Source organism: Herpailurus yagouaroundi, unplaced genomic scaffold (assembly GCF_014898765.1).
Source record: "Herpailurus yagouaroundi ecotype Mexico unplaced genomic scaffold, PumYag 28, whole genome shotgun sequence".
NCBI lineage: Eukaryota > Metazoa > Chordata > Mammalia > Carnivora > Felidae > Herpailurus > Herpailurus yagouaroundi.
The window spans coordinates 2,605,255-2,629,915 of record NW_024412376.1 but is presented as its reverse complement, the minus strand read 5'-3'; the positions used below and the strand labels follow the sequence as shown (position 1 = coordinate 2,629,915).

Here is a 24,661-nt window from a genome sequence, read left to right as displayed (position 1 = left end):
ATATTTTAGCCAACTCAATTTTAATAGAACTCAGAAGTAAAACAAGCCTAAACTCGTTTAAATTAGACATATGGTTTTTTCTTTTTTTTTTAATGTTTTATTTATTTTTGAGACAGAAAGAGCATAAGCAGGGGAGGGGCAGAAAGAGAGGGAGACACAGAATCCGAAGCAGGCTCCAGGCTCTGAGCTGTCAGCACAGAGCCCGACGCAGGGCTCGATCTCACAAACCACGAGATCATGACCTGAGCTGAAGTCAGACGCTTAACCGACTGAGCCACCCAGGCACCCCAATATATGAATTTTTTCAATGTAACTAAGATAATTATGAATAGAGAAAAAGTCATAATTACTAAAGAACCTATTAAACTACAGAATATTTTCTTGGAACACGGCACAAAGAATAAGGAAATGTACAGAAAATGTCTAAAATTTTATTTAAGAAAGTTGATAAATTTTACAGTTCTTATCACACTGCTGCCATCTGCTATGATTCCTACTTAGTGGTTATTTATTTTTCTGCCTGCAATGCTTATTAAGAATAAGCTGATAACCAATTCCCTCAAATCTTATTAAGAAATCAGGTTCTAGTGACAATCTAATCAGAATAAAAAGCAACATTTTTAATGAAACCTTTTCATATCTCAGAAGACAACAACCTCACGGTTACATTCTCATTATTCTCTTAAAAGTGCGTGCTGAGGCTGGCCCTCTAGTTCCATTTCTAAGTCAATTTCCTCTCCTCCCCTTGAGTACAAGAGTCAAGGTGCCAACGGTTTCAGTCTATCTGTACCACAATCAGTGCAACAGTTGATATATGCACATGTTGAACAAACTTTGTTGCCTAAGTTGAGCATGCTTTTTTGATTTGAATAGCTTGCAAGGAGCTCACTAAATAAATTATAATTTACTTTAAACCTGATGAAGAAATTAATTCTTCAGCATATTTCTTATTGATCCTGTAATTCTCTGGCTATCCAGAACTCCTGAGGAACTGCCTTGAGTACCTGAGCTCTGTAGGTAGTTGAGGAATTTCCTGCCCTCTTTTAACATATATAAATATAAATACATAATCACCAATAAATATAATTTAATGTTCTTTTAACAAACTCATATTAATTGTTGTTATCCCAGGATATAAATAGAATGCTGCCTTAAAGATCTAACATAGTGTTCGGGGTTAACTGACCTTAACGATAATTGGCTCTCAGTTGCTGTTTTATAAACTTGTGTGTTAGTTTCCTGAAGTTTTGCTTTCTCTTCTTTTTTTTTTTTTGGTCACTGAGGTCTATGTCTATAGCAACATTCTCACTCATTTTTTTTTTCTACTTCTGCTTAGGTTTGGAAACCAACTATCAAATTACACGGACAGAAAAAGTAAAAACAATACTGAGTTTTAGTTTTTTAACAAATATACTGGCTTATTCCCAGCTTCTGGTAATAACCCATGTTAAAGATCTCTGTATACTGTAAAGTACTAAATAAATTAATGTCATTATAATTATTTTTGCTAATGTCTTAGACTAGCAGTGTTACTAGACAGGTAAAAAGCCAAATAATGAGAGTACTCTGAACATATGTTTAACTCACAGAGCACTTATTATTCCTCACAACACTCTGCTAAATGAGAAACTTGAGATATAAGTAGTTTACAGATTAAAGAGAACATTAATGTAAGCTGTCACATGTCAAAGTTTAATTTTTTGACCAAATCTTACTTTCCAACTCTTTTAATTTCAACCCTAAAGGAAAAAAAAATACCTGACATTTTTGAGCACTTAATCATTTTCTAAGCAATTTACATGTTTTAACTCAGTGCTCAAAATAAACCCTATGAGGTAAATACTATTTTTATCCCCATTCTGCAGATGAGGAAACTGAGGTACAGACTTGTTGGGTAACTTCTAAGGTTATACAGCTTATAAATGTCAGAACTGAGTCATGAAACCAATTTGGCTTCACTAAACGTGCTGCCTCATCCCAAAAAGCTGGTGACTGATGACTTTTTAATGTCAGGAAACCCAAGCCATTTACATGTAACATAACTGTATACCATTTATCCAAGTATTTCTGGGAAAACAAACCATTCAGTAGGTTTGTTAAATCATAAAAATTTAGATAAATGGCTACCCAGTAAAACTTGTAAGAATCTCTCTCCAATTCTTAGTGTGAAGTATGAAGGCAAATTTCTCTTAAAGAAAAAATGTTCCCCTTGTCATTGTGACCACGCGTCAGGTTTCCAACTTTAAATAAAAGCTTTGGACAGGTTACAGAAAAGAAAAAAGAAAATCTAAAGCCAACTGGGTTTAAGTGGCTGCCAAAATATCCTGTTACTATGGACATTTAAAAGCCACCAGTTTCCTCAAATATATAAAGATAAGCCAGACTAAAATGTCCTCAAGATCTAGTGTTGGGAGTTCTATGAATCTAAAAACAGAAGGTAAAGGGTCTCTCAAAACATACCTTGAGTATTCTTGAGGATATGGGGAGGAGTACCAGGTGTGAATTTCATACTTCCCAAACTCAATGACAGAGGGACAGCGAACTTGTGGATCAGGGGGACCAGTCACTCCAACTTTCTGTGCAGTCAAAAAATACATCACAAAAGTTAGCTAAATTAAATACACTGAGATAGATATAAAAAAAAAAAAATCTGAAACTAAACATCTTCTTAGGATTCCACAGAAGAACAAAAAAAGCCAGAAATAAGCTAACAAGTTTTGAAATAAGCGGTCTTATTCTTTGTAAACAGGGTACTTTAATGAAGAACAAAAATGCTAATAAATCTTTTAGAACCAAATGCAGTTGGTCTCATTGCATATTCCATATTTTTTTTTTAATTTTTTTTTTCAACGTTTATTTATTTTTGGGACAGAGAGAGACAGAGCATGAACGGGGGAGGGGCAGAGAGAGAGGGAGACACAGAATCGGAAACAGGCTCCAGGCTCTGAGCCATCAGCCCAGAGCCCGACGCGGGGCTCGAACTCACGGACCGCGAGATCGTGACCTGGCTGAAGTCGGACGCTTAACCAACTGCGCCACCCAGGCGCCCCTGCATATTCCATATTTAATAATACTGCTAATATTTTCCGCATTTAAATTTACTTCCTTAATGACTTAGTTATTAAAGAGAAACTGCTGGCATTTGGGGACAGAAGATAAAGCATAATTTTTAACAAGGAGAAAGAAGGAGCTCTGCACACTCGCCCACGTCATACATACAGTGCCTCCCTCACCTGACAACAGAAACGACCTACTAAACATGTATGTACACAGAGAAAAGAATGACTTTCTGGTTGGGAAAGTAGATAGTATTAGAAGAATATGACAAAACAAGTATCAAAAGAGTCCATTCATTTTACACTAAAATTCCCTTCATTAGTAGCTCTTTATAGATTTAAAACAAAGGGCAAAAATACTGTTATACACATACTGTTATCCCTTTTATCTGCCTTCTGTTTATAATGAAAACAATCTCGATGCCCCCCATCCCTGCAATAACCTGAACTATACTATCTAAAAGAAGAATAATTTGTAAAGCCTTTATGACGTCCACACCAGCAATTTAAATACAAGACATTACTGACAAGCACAAAGATCAAATTTTAAAACCTTAAATTCAAGAGCAATTTGATTTGCTCTACAACCAATACAGGAATAGATTCATATATATATACACATAGGTGAGTGTATTACGTATATAATATATATGCACCATATGCACATTTATCATGAATACTCTGTGAACACTCATTTTTAAGATTTAACATTAACACTGACTTAAGAAAAACAGTTAGAATTTAGCCTAATCCAGTATTAATAACTCTTCATCAAAAGAATAAACAATATTATCCTTCAATTTTATGCTTTAAAAACCAGAGATAATATATTAAGAGTCTCACTGGAGACCATAGACAGACAGACAGACAGACAGACACACACACACACACACACACACACACACACACACACACACACACACTTTCTAACAAAATTAAAGAGACCAGGTATTTTCTATTTATGTAAATTCATTTAAGGAAGAAGCCTCTTCACTACAACTCATGAGAACTCTCCCTGGCCTTTCTAACCATTCCCTTTTATAAAAAGGCCAAGGGACTTATCTCCGGTTTCATACTGGAGTACAGCCAGGTGAGAAACCTCAACCTCTTCCTCAGACATCTCAAAACAAAGACAAACATCTATTAGTTGGATCAATTGTGTTATGATGCCAAGGAATACTGGGACTCTCCCAAATGCAAAAACCATTAAAACCAAATACAAGACAGGGTTAAAATTAGATTTTTTCATTTCTCAAAACCAAAATAGAACTTTGTAAAAAGGCTTTAAAAACACTGTTCTTTAAACTACATTCCAGAATCAAGTATTATAATTCATAAAGTAGCAACTTTTAACCTATCTTCAAGACTCAAAACAATAAGAATAGGATAGAACATATCAGAATGACCGAGTATCAGAAAACAAATCTAACTTCCTGATCAAATAGAAAGCACAAAAGTTGAAGAAGATGCACCTGCCGCAGCACTGCCTGTTCTTTGAGGGCTTTCCCATCAGCTGCCCGTCGCTCCTCCAGGCGGATGCCCGATGTGAAAGTGGATATCCAGTTCCAGTATAACTGTTTGCACATCACCGCAACTAAGAGAGTCTGTGTAGAACTAGATTCACAGCAGATTTCCCCCACTGCCTTCACCTATCCTCACCTTTTTGCACTACGAAATGTCTGGCACATGCGCTCATCCACCTCTGTCCTCCACCACCATCTCTAACTCCCTTGTGAAAGCCTCAAGAGCCAGTGTGTTGCTGTGTTTCCATTCACTAAGGTAAGTTAACAAAGGCTCTCTGCGGTGAGGAAGCAACAGGTGCATCCAAACCACTCATTAACCCAGTCCTTGCCAAAATCAGACTGCCCGATCTAAATTACAACATCACTTCTCCTAGGTCATTTTATTTTTAAATTTCAGCCAAATACTCTCTCATTAAACATGAAGGTTTCCAAAGCAGTAGAGCACAAAAATAATATTTAAAACTTTTAACTAGAATTCTGCCACACTCTGTGCCTCCTTTTCATTTGAATATGCCAATATCTTGAAAGGATGACATACATTCCTGGCCAGAATGGAGCTTTCAATATAAGAAAGCAAGGGGTGGGGGGCACTAAATGCACTAATAATTGGGTTAAACCAAAAGATAACTTTACATATGCCTATTCTAGATAATAAAACTTTTATTAGTAGGAGTTTATAAGAAAAGTTACTGTTCTGCAAAAACTCCACCTCCACTAAATGGCTGATCTAATTCCAATTTCCAATGTATAGAAGCAACTCTTCCAGAGTCCCCTCCAAGTCCAGACTGGTACAAACATGAAGATTACAACTGATCTACAACTGATCTTGACACAGTTCTGCTCCCTTCCTCTTGCCTTCCATTAGATAGCTCCCCCTTGGCCTACCCTTTCCATTCCTCACGGGAAAATGGCATTTTGAAGTGGGAATAGAGGGTAGGACTATACCCTTATTATTAGTATCAGAATGTGAAGTGTAGAGAAAAGAGATGTCTTCTAGTATCTGAACATTTTCCTATAGAAACACTGTAATAAAAAATAATTCTGTTCATTAGGGATCAGAAGTTGCATGATGAAAGAGATATGTAAGGATGAGTTCACATGGTCCCAAATGGAGACAGCATGAAAAAAGAGAATAAAGAGAATCGGCATTTGTGGAGCAGATACTATGCCAGACTCTATGCCTTATATTGTTTATCTCATTTAATCCCCACAATCTGTTCCTCAAAGTAGAAAACAACATGTCCACTTCATAGATGGGGAAAAAGGCTCAGAGAAGTTAAGAGGCAAAAAACTTCAGGAAAGCAGCATGAACAGTAAAGAATAAAGACAGAAAAGAACAAAATGGGAGGGGTGAGATACAAAGGATACACTGCCCTCAATTAATTAATGTTTTGAATTCCAAAAGTTCTGTTTACGGTTTTTAGAACGGGAATTCAGTTTTCCAAAGAAGTGAAGCTATAAGTTCACAGACTCTTATCCAAAACCCTTGGCACAAAATGTGCTTTGGAATCTTGAATTTTTCTAATGTTAGAGAAGTATTACATATGTATCTGAAATCCAAAGAAGTGAAGCCACAAGTTCAGACTCTTATCCAAAACCCTTCACACGGAATGTGCTTTGGAATCTTGAATTTTTCTAATGTTAGAGAAGTATTATATATGTATCTGAAATCCCAGTAGGATTTGGGGCAACACTCCATAATCAGACAAACTAGTATTTCTTTAGCAAAGCATAGGAAATATTCACATTAAATGGGGTAAGTAAAGAATATGTATAGTTTCATGTCAGTTAACACCATGTTTTGCCAACAGTTCTGTTTAGGTAAATGAGATCTTACTGCAAAATGAATTATAATTTTTTCCATTCTCCAAAGAAGATATACAGATGGCCAGTAAGCACATGAAAAGATGCTCAAAATCACTATCATTAGAGAAATGCAAATGCATTTGAGATATACCACTTCACACCTACTACAATGGATATTATCAAAAAAAACAAAACAAAAACAAAATAACAAATGTTGGAGAGGATGTGGAAAAACTAGAACTCTTGAGCAGTGCTGGTGGAAATGTAAAATGATGCAGGCACTGTGGAAAACAGTATGGCAGTTCCTCAAAAAAAATTAAACAGAATTTTCGTGTGAACCAACAATATATAAAAGAATTGAAAGCAGAGACTCAACAGGTATTTGTCCACCCATGTTCACAGCAGCATTATTCACAACAGCCAAAAGGTAAAAGGAATTCAAATGTCCATCAGATGAATGCATAAACGTTCATGGTATATACATATATCAAGTGATATATATATAAATTCTGGTAAGGGAATTTTGACACATGCTACAACATGGATTAACCTTACAGAAGTTATGCGAAGTAAAATAAGCCAGAAAGGGACAAATATTTTATGATTCCACTGAGACCTACCTACAGTAAATTCAAAATCACAAGGTAGAATACTGATTGCCAGAGGATGGGCAAAGGAGGAATGGGAAATTATGGTATATTGGGTACAGAGTTTCAGTCTGGGAAGACAAATTCTGGAGACTGATGATGGTGATGGTTGTACAACAATGTATTGCCACAGTAATTTTTTGTTAAGTTTTCAGGATTCCAGATCTCAGAACTGTAGATGTGATTCCAGGCTACTTCTGTCTCTTTCTTCTCCTATGTCTCTTTTGTTCGTCTACACTTAGACATCTCTTTTGCTTTACTGTTAAATACTGATTAAAATCTAGGATTTTGTCTTTAACCCTCTTACCCCTTCTTTCCACTGGACCTATAATCCAATGATCTACCAGTTTTTCACTCTCCATATGCCCTCCTTCTCTTTATCCAGCTTAAATTCCAAGGTCTTTTACTGTACTTCATCTTTGCCTACATATATCCTTAACTTCCCTGATATTCTCCCAATTCAACAACAAAATCGCAACTCTCGTTAAATTCAGTTCTCCACATAATCCAACATCTGGATATGGTCAGAGAAAAACACAGAACAAATTGACTAGACTCAATTTGTAATTTAAAAAAAATTTTTTTTTAATGTTTATTTACTTATGAAAGAGAGAGACAGAATCTGCGAGCGGGGAAGTGGCAGAGAGAGAGAGGAAGACAAAGAACAGGAAGCAGGCTCCAGGCTCTGAGCTATCAGCATAGAACCTGATGCGGGGCTCGAACCCACGGACCACAAGATCATGATGTGAGCCTAAGCTGGACGCCTAACCAACTGAGCCACCCAGGCACCCCTCAATTTGTAATTCTTTTTTTTTTTTTTAATTTTTTTTAATGTTTATTTTTGAAGGAGAGAGAGAGCACGAGTGGGGGAGGAGCTGAGAGAGAGAGGGAGACACAAGAATCCGAAGCAGGCTCCAGGCTCTGAGCTGTCAGCACAAAGCCTGACTCAGGGCTCGAACTCACAAACTGGGAGATCATGACCTGAGCCGAAGTCGGTTGCTTAACTGACCGAGCCCACTCAGGCGCCCCTTAACTTGTAATTTGTAATTCTTAACTACTGACCTCAAACGGGCCCTTGATGGTTCTCTAACTCCATTCACTCTCTCAATTCTCCTAAAAAATTCTTTTATACTTTCTCCTATCTCTTTAAGCCTCCAACACACCTCTTACCCCATTTTCACTGTCAATCAATGCCTTTGCTTTCTACTACACTAGAAAACTAAGAAGCAATCACAAGAGAACTTCCAAAGCTTTCCAAGGCCACATCTGTATGTCTACTCTCTGTGCCCACATAGCCTACCTTTCCTTAATATTATGTCTAGATGGTCTATGCTCCCATCTAAAGCCAACGCTTTCACCTGTGCATTAGATGATATCCTCTCTTACATTCCAACAATCTTCCCTTCCCTCTTTTGCATCATCAGATTTCTATACACTAGATCATTCCTATCAGCATAAAAACTACTGCTATTTCTCCCATAAAAAAAAAAAAAAATGGATACCTTCTTTTGCCCTCACATCTTCACCCAAATATTCTCCTTCTGTTCCCCTCCACTGCAAACTACCTCAAAATAGTAGCCCCATATTACTTCTATAACCAATTTCTCTTTTCTTTCTCAAACCAGTTCCAATTATATTTTCATCTTCCCCCTCCCTCACTATGGAAACTTTCTCAAGATTACCTCCATGTTACTAAATCTGATGGTCAATTTTCAGTCCTCAGACCTATCCGCATAATTTTCCATTCCTTCCTTCTTGAAACATTTTGTTTCAATTGGCTTGTAAGGAACCAGTATCTCCAAGTTTTTTCCTCCTTCCCTAGCCATTCACAGTTTCTCCAATCTCTAAAAAGGGACTTCTCAAAGGTCTCTCCTTTTCTTTGGTGACCTCATCTAGCCTCATTTCTTTAAGTACCACCAACTTGCTAACAAGTCCTGGATTTAAATTTTCAGTCCAGACCTGCACTTTGAGCTCCAGACATATACCATCCCACTGTCGACTTGATATCTCCTCTCCTGAATGCTTTATAGGAATCTCAAGTTTAATGCGCTCAAAATCAAACTCCTGATCTTTTTTTCCCCCTCAAACCTGTTCCTCCGGTATTCTTCTATATCTCAGCAAACAGCAACTCCTTCCTCCAACTGTGCTCTAGCATCATCCTTGATTCCTGGTTTTCATAACCATCCAATCCATCAGCATATCTAATGGTCTACCACCTTCAAAACATAATCAGAATTCCAATTCTACCACTACCACTATGATACAAACCACTGTATCTCTTACTTGGATAATTCTAATAGCCTCCTAAGTTCTCACAGTTTCTGTATTTTCCCCTCATTCTACACAGAAGCCAGAGTAATCCTTTAAAACCTATGTCACTCTTCTACTCAAAGTCCTCCAAGAGTTCCTACCTAACTCAAAGTAAAAGCGATAGTCCTTAAAATGGCTTACTTGGTTCTGCCCTCTCCTTCAACCCCAACTCCCAACACCATATTTTTCCCATTCTATCCTAAATCTTTCTCAAAATCTCTGCTACTGTATCTCCTCCACCTTCATTCAGTCCTAGTCACTTCTCGTTCTGACTACTGTAATCATCAGACTGGTAGATGTCCTTGTCCAGGTCTTCGTCAATCCAATGCTTACCGAATCACTGAAGTTGAGTTTCTAAAAGCAAATACAATCATGTCACTCTTTTTAAAAAGTCTTCAACTCAAGAGCTATTTAACTACTTTAAAGAGCTACTGTAACTAAAAAAGAGTGCAAACTTTTTCACAAGGACCATGGGAACTTTGCGATCTGGTCTGTCCTTACCATTTCAATATCATATCTTACTTGAACTTCAGCCAAACAAGCTACATGCAGCTCCAAGGGTTCAATATGCTTTCTCACACTCAAATTGTTCTTTTTGAAATGCTTTCCTCCTTTTGCCCAATAGTAAATTCTTACTCATTCCCTCAACAGCCTGCTCAAATAGCACCTCTTCTATGAAGGCTCCCCTAACATCCCTAGACAGATGCCTTCCTGTTCATTCTCATATCATCTTATGCCTATCTCAATGGTAGCAGACCATGAACTAGAAATTAAGAGTTAAGGATCAGAAGTCAGACTGTGGGTTCAAATATTGACTCTGATACCAACAACTATATAATTCTAGGTAAGACAATTCTTCTAAAGCTTCAGTTCCTTCATCTGTAAAACAGGAACAAGTAACAAGGTTGAACTAAATGACAAAATTTATATATGACGTTGAATGCAGTACCTGACACACAGTAAAAGGATACTATTACTAACCACATGGCTTTATTTATTTATAAATGACTCTTCAACTGGAGAACAGGGACACATTTCCTATTTATCTAAGTATTTCTAGCACTTACCACTAAGATAACTAGCAGAAGCTCACATTTATTTAGTGCTCACTACGTGAATGGCATGCTAAGCACTTTGCAAATATCAACTCATTTAATCCTTTCAACAAACCTATTAAGTAACTTGTTTGACCAAGGTCACTTAGCAGAGGTAGGATTTGGATCTGTTCAGGCTATTTCTAATACCTAGGCTCTTAACCAGGATCTTAATAAATACTCAATAAAACCGTGCTAAACTGTCAAATGAATGAACTCAAAATACAATTAACTAGCCTTTAATATGTAACTTAACAAATGGCTTAAGACACTAAAACAATCTCCCACTCCTCATCTCTAATTTCACCAGTACCAAAGAGAAATCATTTCAACAACAAAAAAGCAGTCATGGGGTTACCTTAAAATCCTGGCATGCCAAGACAAATGTCCTCTTTCTAGCTTTTAAAGCCCTCCAAATTTCAGCCCTATACTACTAATTCAATATATTTCTTACCAATGCCCAACAAAAGTTCACTGTTTTACGTATTAAACTAAACCACAAGCAGTTCTTACTTTACATGGTGCCATGTTAACTGAAACATAAGAATACCTAAACTGAGATCAAATATCAGTCACCACAGCAATGTATAAAGAATGGACACGATTCTAACAGGCACATGTTTCCATTAACACAGTGACGTGCAAAGCAAGGACTGCCTGTGACACCTTTATGAGCAGCTATTGTGTTTTCTACATCAACTCCACAATGTGAGTTGCACATATTAGGCCCACAAGTATTTGTTGATCTCATGGGACCAATAATCACAACGTCTCTTGCATTTACAGTTGTCATTAATTCCTCAAAGCTCAACTTAATGCTGGTTACTCTATCTGGGAAGCCCTCATTCTCTCCATTTACCTAAATCTGAATCATCCTTTAAGCCTGTTTCTTCTGTAATCATCTCAGATCACACCAGCTCTTACTCATCTTAGTATATACTGTTGCCACATGGAACAATCTGTATCATTCAATACAGCAATGACTTACATTAACTGGTAATCTTATGTCACTGTTTGCTATTTGTCTTCCTATGTACTTTGCCCTACTTGCATAAATGCACATGCCTTATGATTTTGATGCCTCCATAACATTTTTTAACAGGGTAATATGGATATTATTATGATTAAGGGCATAAAACATGAAGCCATACAGGCCTGGGTTCAAATTCCACTTCTGCCATTACTAGTTACATAACTTCAGGAAAGTCACTCAACTAAAAGTCTTGGTTTCCTCATATGTAAAATGGTAATAACAATCCTTATGAGGTTAGGAGATTTGGTGAACCTAGTTTATTCCATTTCTAATAAATGTTCAATTCTTTATGCAAAGAAAAAAATATTTTAATAGCCCACATAGATTTCAAAATTGCTCTGTTAACTTTCTACAACCACACACACACACACACACACAAATTCTTCAAAATTAGCATTAAAATTAACATGGAAATATAACATGTTCTTTGGTGACATTTTACGTAAAAATCATTGTATATATTTCAGAAAGGTTGCTATGCTCCAATGAGATGAGCCAAATACAAATGCTTCTTTTTGGTGGTGGAACTCTTAAAAAAACCATTTACTCCAAGTCTATAAGATTACTGTTAAAAAAATTCCAGAACAAAAGCTTATACTGCTAATTTTTCATGCTTTTATTTTCAGAGGTGGCTCTTTTTTTTTCTTTTTATGAACATATTCATTGTATAGCTAATGAAACACAGTACCAGGTAAATGATATTCTTACTTCTCCTGAAACTAAAACAAAACAAAACAAAAAACAATCAAAACCAATTAATAGGGCCCCCTTTTTATAAACATTTCAATAATTCTTGACTGACTTAGGTAATGCACCATACAAAACCCAATTACTCAATAAAATCACTCAAAAGCAAATACTGGATTTGCTTTTTTGGGCACATTTCCTATGAGATGGTAAGCTCTATGAAAATAAAAAATATATAAAATAAAATTGGTTTCGTTCATGCTCTGTCTCTCTGTCCCAAAAATAAATAAGCGTTAAAAAAAAAATTTAAAAAAAAAAAAAAAAAAGGGGGGCGCCTGGGTGGCGCAGTCGGTTCAGCGTCCGACTTCAGCCAGGTCACGATCTCGCGGTCCGGGAGTTCGAGCCCCGCGTCAGGCTCTGGGCTGATGGCTCAGAGCCTGGAGCCTGTTTCCGATTCTGTGTCTCCCTCTCTCTCTCTGCCCCTCCCCCGTTCATGCTCTGTCTCTCTGTCCCAAAAATAAATAAACGTTGAAAAAAAAATTTTTTTTTAAATAAAATTGGTTTCAACCCACTTTCTCTATTCCATGAAGTCAGAGAACATGGGAGTCAACCCTAGTGTTCTCTTGCTCCCTCAAACAACACGGCAAATCTATCACCAAGTTCTACTGATTCCATCTCCAGAATATATTCTAAATCCATCCACTTCTCTCCCATTTCCACTGCCATCTCTCTAGTCTAAGCTACTGTCTTCTTTCAGTTGAACCATTGAGAAAGCCAATAAATTGATTTCTAAATTGATTTCTGTGCCTTCTCTTGCCTAATTCCACTCCATTCTTCATATAGTGGCCAGGAAAAAACATTTTTTAAAAAAATTTATTTATTTTGAGAGAGAGAGAGAACAAGAACATGAGCAGGGTAAGGGCAGAGAAAGAGGGAGAGAGAGAATCCCAAGCAGGCTCCCTACTAACAGCACAGAGACCGATGCAGGGCTCAAACTGACAAACCGTGAGATGATAACCTGAGCCGAAATCAAGAGTCTGATGCTCAAGTGACTGAGCCACCCAGGCACCCCACGAAAAAACAAATTTTAATGTAAATATGATCCTGCTATTTCCTTGCTAGAAATCATTCAATGGTTTCCTACCACAATTACAATAAAAACTCAAATCCTAACTTACCTCTTCAATCTCTCTCTCCAGCTTCATTTTATATGGCTTTTTTATTCATTGTACTCAAGCTATACTGGCCTTCTTACAGTTTCTCAAACTTACCAAGTGCTTAGGTACCTCAGAACATTTACACAAGCAGTACCCTTATGTCCGGAACATTTCTTCTTTCTAGCTCTTTGCCTTGCTGACCTTCTACTCATCTTTTAAGTTTCAGTCTCTGTGTAAATTATTACTTCCCTAAAAGAGGAATCCCAATCTCCAGCAATCTAGATCAGGAAGCTCCTGTTATAATCTCTTGCTGCATTTTTATTTTTTTCCTATTAGCTATCAGTTTGTAATTACAGATATATTTATATGATTGTCTATTGTTTTACTCATGCAACTGAAAGCTTTGTGAAAGCAGTCTATGTCTTTTTGTTCACCCTACAGCTCACATAGCATGCCAGGCACATGAATACTAAATGAATGAACCTCACAGACAAATACCACATCCTAAGAATTTTAGTGCACTGCCAATGAAAATAAGGACCAATTAGAATTTAAATATCTAGCTGTTCATTTCCATGGTGCCGATATACACATGGACAATCACAAGTTTAATAAAATGTGCAAGAAACACACAGTTAGATTACTGTTGATACAAATTTACACTGTCTCCACTTGGCCTCAGCATCCCTTTTAACTCTTTCTATCAATCTTTCTTTCTGCAACCCTATTATTCCAACCCCTGCCAACTAGACATCTAGACTAGAGGAACAGCAATCCAGGCAGAGGGAACAGTAAATACAAAAGGCTCCCAGGCAGGACAGTGCTTGGTGTGTCTAAGAAACAGGAGGCCTGTTGCTGGAGTAGAGTGAACAAAGGCCAGAACAAGGGGAGTAGCTAAAGAAACAGGCAGGCACAAGATGATACTGGGTCTAAAGGAAAAAAAAAAAAAAAAAAAAAGGATAAAGACTTTGGTTTTAAAAATTCTAAGCAAGACTGAAAGACATTAAAGAATTTCTGTCCAGAGGAGTGGTATGATCCAAATGAAGTTTGAAAATATTTACTCTCGGCCCTGTATAAAGAATATGGACTACAGACTGGGGTGAGGGACAAAAGTAGAAGCAAGGAAATTAGTATAGAGATATTACAATAGCCCAATCAAGAGATAATGGTGGCTTTGACTAAGGTAGTAGACGTGGAAGTAGTAAGAAGTAGTCATAAGCTGTATATATTTTGAAGGTGGAAACTATCAGGATTTCCTGATGAATTAAATATGGAGTATGAGATAGAAAAAGAGAGAGAAAAAAATCAAGAATAATACCTCACTGGACCTGAGCAAGTGAAAGGGCAAAACTGCCATTTACTCACATTCTCCAGTAAAAGAAACCAAGGATTCTTAGAGAAATGGCTAAATCGACAGCCAGAACAGTAAGACCCTGGAACATATTGCTGTGGTCAAAGGTAAGTAAGAATGATTATATATACAAACATTGAATCATTATGTTGGGGCACCTGTGTGGCTCAGTTGGTTAAGTGTCCAACTCAGGTCATGATCTCACGGTTTGGGAGTTCGAGCCCTGCATTGGGCTTTCTGCTGTCAGCACAGAGACAGCTTCAGATCCTCTGTCCTCCTCGCCCTCTGCCCCTGCCCCTGCCCTACTTGTGCACACACATTCTCTCTCTCTCTCTCTCAAAAATAAACATTAAAAAAAAAAAAAAAGCAAATCATTATGGTGTACATCTGAAACTAGTATATAATGTTATATATCACTTATCTCAATTAAAAAAGAGTTGAATAAACCGGACAAAGTAAAAAAAAAAAAAAAAAAAAATGACAGAGCCATGTCAAAAGGACACAGGAGCAGGCTTGAAAAAGCTCCCCTACCCAAATGTGGAACAATTTTAAGCATCAAAACAAATATTAATAGCAACAAATTATAAGTCATAAGAATCTTCAAGTCTAAATGAAATGAATAAATGGAAAGAAAAAAAGGACCTTCCTTACACTAGAATGCCAATTAATAGACATAAAAGGAATGATGAAATTAGAATATCATCTGTTTAATAACCAACAAAACAACAGTTTCAGGCAAAAATCACCACTGGATGCTAAATCTAGTGGATAAAAGTTTGATAAGAAATAGGGTACATTTACGTGGTTTCAAAGTGTATTGCTGCAAGATATTTATAGACGGAAAATAATTTTACAGGGAAGCAACAAGGCAGAATACTACCTTAACCAAGTGATCAGAGTTAACATCATTCGTAATAGGACAAATTAATACTACATACCTCCTGATATCATGCAGAGAGGAGGACACATCGTCTCTACAGTATTTCTGCCAAAAGTAGATCACCTGAATCTAATCATGATGAATCATAAAACAAGCACAAACTAATGGATAGTCTACAAAATACATGATTTGCGCACTTCAAAACTGTCCAGATCATGAAAGATAAAGACTGAAGAGCTGTTCCAGGTTAAAGGAGACTAAGGAGACATGACAACTAAGTGAAACACATGATCCTAGACTAGATAAAACGAACCAGGGCAAGTTGTTTTCTTTTCCCCCTTTTGCTATAAAAGAACATTAGTGGTATAACTGCTAAAATTTGAATAAAACCTCCAGGTTGGATAATATACTTTATCTGTGTTAAATTCCTGATTTGATGATTGTACTGTGGTCATGTACAACCACGTCCTTGTTTTTAGGAAATACACACAAATAAGTAAGAGTAAAAGGACATTAGCATTATGTCTGCAACTTAATCAGTAAAAAAAGTTCTTCAAAGGAACTACTAATTCCTTCTTTGAATTCCCACTGAACTCCATGTGAATCTCTACTATAGTACCTATAGCACTTTGTTTTACTTATTGGTAGGAAAAGAAATGTGCTTTCAAGGGTTAAACAACCTTCCCAAAGTAGAAGTCAGTAAATGACAAACCACAAATTGAATGAAGATCTATCTGACTCAAAGTTAACACTCTGTGAAATCATAAGATGGTAGAATGCTCAGTAAATGTTTGCTGACTATTCATATTGTTATTTTAAAAAAATACTCACAGAATGATCTACATAAACAATCTATGCACAAATAGGTTTCTTAATCTCAAGAATTTCACCTGCACAACACGAATCCCCAGTATCATGCTTATAAAACTATAAACTCTTACTTTCAAGACAAGAGATAGAACTCAACTTGGCTAACATAGTGAGTTGGTGGCAAAGAAAGAAAAAACACAAGATAAATGAACTTAATATAGAAGAGCCTTTATGTTCTAGCCCTGTGCTTTTCCAATCTCATCTCTTGTCATTATCTACACCCAGTATTCTTTATCCTATGTGGAAATTTATTCCCACAAGTTAGTGAAAACATGCTTTGTTTCCCCCCATTTTCAAGTCTTTGCATTTTTGTTCCTTCTGATTATAAAGGACCCCATTCCTTGTCATCTGGATCAATTCCTACAGATTCTTTGTAAGACCAGCTCAAATAGTATTTCCCATCAACGAATCCTCTGACCTCCCCAGGCTTAGACAAATGCTTGCTCCCTATTCTTCCAAAACACCATGTACCCTATAATTAAACTTTTTACATGAATGAAATTATTCATTTAGTCTCTCCAGGACTATACTTGAGAGAAGGAATCTTGTCATTCACATTGGCTTCTTCAGCATCTGAAGCCTAATCAGGTTCTTTGTCTATACATTTATATTTTGCTACATGTCCCAAAGGATCAAGGCAAAAGCAGTTCATAAATATTTACTGAAGTAATGAAAATGGGTGGTTTTATCACGTGAAAGGAGCTTGGTTTTTGTTTGTTGGTCAAATCCCAAACTCTTCTTCATACATAAGACAGAAAATAAATACACCAAACTCATTTAATACTGGTAGTCAGAAGCAACCTGTTTATCTGCAAAACCAAAGAAGTCACAATGTTTAAAAGAAATACCTTAACAAGCAGAACTACATATATGCACAAACCACATCTATCTGCAGATCAGATGGATGAATAAATTGCTGTTACTTACTGCTCTATCCCAATACAATTAATCCTGTTTCTCATTCACGACCAAAGTATTTAATTGTCCACTCTGCATATCCAACTTTACCTGCAGTGCTTGTTCTTGGATATCACGAAATAATTCCATATCTTTCTCAGTCATGATTTCCTGGCTCCCAAAAAGCCGTTCCTCACTTTCTTGTTTGCCATCCCAGCCATCCTGATTGTCTGCACATAAAGAAAGGGCTCACATGTTATTAACTTTATCCTTAGTTTAATACATGAATTAGGAAACATTTCAAAAGTGTTGATTTCAGTTTGAAGACCTTAATATTATAAAAGAAGTGGATACGAGTAAATGGACACCTAGAAAGATGTATCAGTAAATAATATGTACATATTCTATCTGCTTTATGATGGAAAATCTGAACTGTCCTAAAACTTCTTAAAATTATCACATAACTAAATTTGAACTTCATCAAGACATTAGATTTTAGTATAATACATATAAAAGTTTGATGAGCACCAAGTGGTGATGTATGGAAGTGCTGAAATACTATATTGTACATCTGAAACTAGTATTACACAATTTTATACTGTGTATGTTAACTAACTAGAATTTAAATAAAAACTTAATAATAATACAAAATCAGAATAAAGGTCTAAGGAATATGAAACCTACTTTGAAATAATCTGAATATAAAAGTTTTACTATGAATTTAACATATCAACATTCAAATATTGCTTTTTCATACTTCAGTAGTATGGAAGTTGTTTATGTTTTACCAGGACATGATTTTCATCATATGGGACCAAAACAGGGAAAATTTGTTCCTTTTATAATTCTCAATGATTCCACAATCAATATAAGGCCAGTACATTCTTATCTCAGCAAGAAGGTAACCTTTGAAATAACTACCGTAACTCCCCACACATTCTGGGTGCCGTTTTAAATAAAGCAGAACTCCACAAATCTGAGGATCACAGATGATAATCCTCGGGGTAAGTATGAGAAATTATAATAAACATCCATAAATGACGCATCTTCCTCAGATGGGCAAGGAAATTCATGAAAGGAGTACTGGAGGGATTATGTAGATCGTTATCCTCTGCATTTGAATATGACACTGTTGACGGACGAATTTCCTCTTTGTAGTAGTATGGCTGAAAAGACAGTTCTTTTCAAATTAAATAGACATATAGGCTGTCAACAGACACCTGTGCACTTAGTATAAGAAGAATAAGGACAAGGACTCACTGCTGAAAATATTCCCAAATTGAAAAATATGTATCTGAAGATCCTTTGTGATTTTAATGCCCCCTAGTGCACGACACAGATGGATGCAGGCACAAATCTAGTACGGCATTCAGTAGCATTCTATCATATATATGGTGCAGATTGTTCCTTAAACTCTACAATTCATAAGAAACTTACAGAGCCAATTATAACAAAAACTCACACCAATGCAGAAAAGTCAATATTGATTCTCCATATACTTTACACATTTGCTCTAATTATTTCTATTTCTAAAACTTTCCAGGAGATTCTTATAATAATCCATCTCCAATCAAACAGTTTATTCAAAAATGGCTTTCATTAGAATCTGCTTTAGATTCTTTCTTCCTAAGCTCTAAAGGACTTGTATATTTTCTTAAATAAACATACTCAGACTGGAGCTACAGTGTACATGGCTGATAAAGACATGAAAAGTACCTGAATGCTCAAAGAGTAATTAGTTGATTGCCACTCTGGTGAAAAGCCAATCAATACAAGCATAAAAAGAGGGAACTGATAATGATGAGGATTTCCTCTCTTGTGCTGGACCAATCAACCATTTATATAAGCAGGAATGAAGAAGCAGTGAATACAACTACCAATGGGAAATTCAGAGGAAAGAAATCAAAGCTAAGAAATTCTCTTGCAGTATATTAGACACTCACTACACCTTTGGCCGTTGTGAACCAAGAATCCATTCTCATTCTTCTACTTTCCTCAGAGACTTTTCTACTTACTTCAGAGGGTTACATTCTCTAAACTCAAGGCACTAAATAGTGAGACCAGTTTAAGCTTTAATTATCAAGATAGATAATCAAAATTTTTCTCCTCTGATTTGAATTACCTGCTACACTATTAAGTCTTCTCTACAGATCTTTTCTACCTTGAAAACTAGGGACCTTAGTCTCATATTTAAGTATAAAATGAATAAAAGAGGGGATGTTACAACTGATACCAGAGAAATACAAAAAAAATCACAAGAGACTACTATGAACAATTATACACCAAAATGCTGGGCCTATTTGGAAGAAATGGATTAACTCCTAGAAACATATGACCTACCAAGACTGAATCATGATGAAATAGAAAATCTGAACAGGCCGATTACTAGTAAGGAGACTTGAATGAATAATCAAAAATCTTCCAACAAACAAAAGCTTCACTGGTGAATTTCGCCATTCAAAAAATACTTAATACCAATCCTTCTCAAACTCTTCCAAAAAACAAAATGGGGAACTCTATTTTATGAGACCAATGTAACTTAACCAGACAAAGAGATCACAAGAAAAGAAAATTACAGGCCAATATCCCTGATGAACACAGATGTAAAAATCCTCAACAAAACACTAGCAAACCGATTTCAACAATACAATAAAAGGGTCACACACCATGATCAAGTAGGATTTATTCTAGAGATTCAAGGATGGTTCAATATCCCCAAATAAGTCAATACGATACACCACATTAACAAAATGAAGGATATAAATCAGGTGATCATTTTAACAGATGCAGAAAAAGCATTTGACAAAATTCAACCTTCATTTAGGATAAAAACGCTCAAAAAAAGCAGGTATAGAGGGAATGTACCTCAACATAATAAAGGCCATATATGATGAGCCCACAATTAACATCAACCTCAATGGTGAAAAGCTGAGAGCTTTTCCTCTAAGATCAGGAGTAAGACAAGGATGCCTATTCTCACCACTTTTATTCAACATCAGATTGAAAGTCCTAGCAGAGCAATCAGGCAAGAAAAAAAATAAAAGGTATCCAATTTGGAAAAGAAGTAAAACTTGTTATTTGCAGATGACATATAGAGAAAACCCTAAAGACTCCATAAAAAAAAATGTAGAATAAATGAATTCAGTAAAGTTGAAGAATATAAAATCTGCTGTATTTCTATACATTAATAATGAACTACCAGAAAAAGAAATTATGAAAACAATTCCATTTACAACTGCATCAAGGGGCGCCTGGGTGGCGCAGTCGGTTAGGCATCCGACTTCAGCCAGGTCACGATCTCGCGGTCCGTGAGTTCGAGCCCCGCGTCGGGCTCTGGGCTGATGGCTCAGAGCCTGGAGCCTGTTTCAGATTCTGTGTCTCCCTCTCTCTCTGCCCCTCCCCCGTTCACGCTCTGTCTCTCTCTGTCCCAAAAATAAATAAACGTTGAAAAAAAAAAAAAAAAAAGAATAAAACACCTAGAAGTAAATTTAACCAAGCAGGTGAAAGACCTGTATGTTGAAGACAAAACACTGTACAGATATACATAAGACATTAATGAAGGCAATTAATGAAAAAACAAATAAATGGAAAGATATTCCATACTAACAGACTGGAAGAATATTGTTAAAATGTCCACATTACGCAAAGCCATCTGATAGATTCAATGCAATTCCCATCAGAACGCCAATGAGGTTTTTCACAAAAACAGAAAAAACAATCCTAAAATTTGTATGGAACAACAAAAGACCCCTAATAGCCAAAGCAATCTTGAGAAAAAAAGCTCCCTGATTTCAAACTACATTACAAAGCTATAGTAATTAAAATAGTACAATATTGGCAGAAAAACAGACAGAGATCAATGCAACAGAGTAGAGGACCCATAAATAAACCCATGCATATATGGTCAATTAATTTACAACAAACAAGGCGAGAATATACAATGGGGGAAAAGATAGCCTCTTCAATAATGTTGGAACAACTGGACAGCCACATGTGAAAGAACGAAGCCACACAACTCTACTATACCGCACACAAAAAGTAACTCAAAATGGATTAAAGACTTGAATTTAAGACCTGAAACTGTAAAACTCCTAAAAGAAAACATAGGTGGTAAAGTCCTCAACAGTTCTTAACAATAATTTTTTTTAAATCTGATACCAAAAAGCAAAAACAAAAGCAAAAATCAGTAAGTGGGACTATATCAAACTGAAAAGCTTTTGCACAACAAAATAAAAAGGCAACACACTGAGTAAGAAGATATATGCAAATCATATATCCAAAAAAGAGTCAATATCCAAAATAATAAAGAACTCATCCAACTCAATAGCAAAAAACAATCTAGTTAAAAATGAGGAGATCTGAACAGACATTTTTACCACCACAGACATAAAGATGGGCCACAGGTACATGAAAAGATGCTCTACATCAATAATCAACAGTGAAATGCAAATCTAAAACACAAGAAGGTATCACCTCACACCTGTCAGAATGGCTATCATCAAAAAGAGTAGAAATTACAAGTGTTGGTGAAAATGTGGAGAAAAGGGAACTTCTGCACTGCTGGTAGGAATGTAAATTGGTGCAACCACTATGGAAAATATTATGGAGGTTCCTCAAAAACTTAAAAATAGAACTACCATACAATCCAGCAATTCCACTTCTGGGTATGTATCCAAAGAAAACAAAAACAATTTAAAAAGATAGGTACATCTCCGTGTTCACTGCAGCATTACTTACAATAGCCAAGATATATAAGCAACCTAAGTGTCCATAAATAAAGAAACTGCAGTGTGTGTCTAAGTGTATAATCTTATTCAGCCAAAACAAAAACAAAAACCTAGCAATTCCTAACCCAACCACCAGCTGTGCTGAAATGAAATAAAGTGGGTATGTTGCAAAACTAACCCCCCCAAAAAAATAAATCGTGCCGTTTCTAACATAGACAGACCTCATTATGTTAAGTGAAGTAAGTCAGAGAAAAACAAACACCATGTATGCGGTTTGTAGGTGGAATCTAAAACTAACTAACTAACTAACTAACTAACTAACTAACTAACTAAATACAAAACTCCTAGATACAGAGAACAGAACAAATTGGTGGTTGCCAGAAGAAGGGGGTAAGGTAGAGGGCAGGAGAAATGATGAATTTTTTTGTTTTTCAGTTTCAATAAATTGAATTTTAAGTAAATAAATGAAAAGTAGGAAACAGCCTGATACATAAGTAAATTATCTGAAGCTGTAGTTCTCTCTCTTTCTCTCTTTTAAAGTATAATTCATGAAAAATTACAAATCTATTTGCCAAGATTTGAAGTAGAAAAATTTTGTTCTTTTCTCTATACTTACTTGATCAACAGTATTTTATCTACCCACATTCTTTCTAATTTCTTTCTGGAAATAAAGCAAGCATCATGATGCTCATCACATGATTTATTTTGTAATTTATGAAATGTAAAGATATTCTTGACTTAAGGTTATGGCTTAAATTTCTATAGGAAGATTCTTTGTGGTTCTACCAAAAAAGCACCATCTTTTTCCTACGAGCTCTTATTTGTCCATTCTTGCAACTTCATCTTCAGCCTCTCAATTTCTGCCATAGTTATTACCACCTTACTTTCATCTAAATAAATATCTTTAATATCTTCTTCTATTCCATAACCAGTGTTTAATAATCAAATAAACCTATTCCAGATAACTAGTGTTATTTCAAATAATGCACTTGTGGAATACATTTTGCTTCTAAGTGAACTTTTACCTGTGGGCCAATCTGAAGTGCTTGATTTTCTGTTGCCCTTTTTCCTGATTCTATATTGCTCAGAGTAATCTACCACTTCCCCTCGAGGTTTCCGCCCATCAGGGGAAGGGGTGAAGAATTTGGTAAGGCCATCAATGAGCCCTTTGGTTTTCTTGTTGAACTTCAAGGGGTGACTGCTATCTCTGCAGAAGTCCAAGCCATCTATTCGCTCTAAATATCCTTCTTCTGATGACGATGCTGATTGGCTGGAGAGAGTGATTTTACGTTTACGACCCCTTCCAGGACCAGTTCGAACTTTGCTGAAGGGACCTTTTGATCTAAAGAATCAAACAGGGAAAAGGGTAACTATTAAAAAAGAAATTTTTAAAAGGTTTCTATTTAATATATAACTTGTAATTGGTAAATAACCTATGGCTTTATTAAAAAAAAAAAACCACAGTTAAGAATATTCCATAAATCATAAATACTATAGGGAATGAGAAATAATAGTTATTAGAAATATCTACTTCCAGGAAGCCTAATATTTTATAGCAAAATGAATCCTAGGTTGGGAGTCAGAAGGCATGTTTGACTCATAATTCTGCCACTTTCTAGCTATACCTCTTGGAGAAATCACATTGTCTAAACACCAGTGTCTTCATCTGTAAAATGAGAGTTGGACCAGATGACAATTAAGACCCTTCCAAGTATAAAGTCTCATGATCTCTGCACCAACTCAGAGTTACACTTTACCTTTAAACACAAGGATGTATTACCCTCTGAAAGTCAGGAATCAAAAGATTATCTCATAGGAATATTTTAAAGCTTAGATTTAAGATTTAAATATGAACTACAATACTGGTGCTATATATTTCAAGCTGCTAGTGCCCATTCCTTTCAGTTATTAAGACTGTCATCTTTAAGACACTCTTAAGTGTAGAAAAGGTGGGTAAAATTTTTAATAGAGGTTTATAGGCTTAAAGATATTTTGCATATTATCAAAGGGGAATTACTTATAGAAATACTCCATAAAAAAAAAAAAAAGTACTACTGAATCTTGCCCCACCTCCTCCAGACATAGCCCAGTTTCCTAGTCCACAAGGCATAATTATATACCTGATTTCTGCTAATAGATGAAAAACACATTATTTTATTTTACATCAGGACACAGAAATGTGACTTAGCTACAACCTCAAAAGAAAAAGCTACGCAGTGATTTGTACATCTAATATAAACTACTGAAACTACATGAGAAATCTGTGAAATGCTATAGAAACATAATTTTTTCTTTGTTTACATAAGAGGAACAATATAAGACAGTCGTTGAGTCAGACTTTGGTGCCAGGCTACTTGGGTTTTAATCCCAGTTCAACACTTATTATAAAATGTAGTTTCCTTATTTCCTTCTTATTTGAAAAATAAGAGTAACAACAGTATCTACTTCATTTGGTTGTTGGGAAAATTAAATGATTAACACACTGTAAGACACTCAGAACTTTAATAACTTTGTTCTAACTTTATTCTACTGAATAAAGAGCTCTTTATTAAGAGCTCATTAAGTATTAGCCCTTTTTATTACATGAAAGTGCCAGTTGTAACAACTGAAAATTTTTTTCATA

General features: G+C 35.9%; 1 protein-coding gene across 4 annotated transcripts in view; it reads right to left on the bottom strand.

Annotated features, from left to right (window-relative positions):
* The window catches only part of KAT6A (lysine acetyltransferase 6A), a 114,426-nt gene that overhangs the window by 22,716 nt on the left and 67,049 nt on the right, over positions 1 to 24,661 (bottom strand). For all 4 annotated transcript variants that reach the window (XM_040448657.1, XM_040448863.1, XM_040448715.1 and 1 more), the window contains exons 7-9: positions 23,064 to 23,380; positions 17,423 to 17,541; positions 2,461 to 2,576 (exon numbers count right to left, since the gene is read on the bottom strand). In XM_040448657.1, the coding sequence (XP_040304591.1) occupies positions 2,461 to 2,576; positions 17,423 to 17,541; positions 23,064 to 23,380 (552 nt within the window). The remainder of the gene's footprint in view (positions 1 to 2,460; positions 2,577 to 17,422; positions 17,542 to 23,063; positions 23,381 to 24,661) is intronic.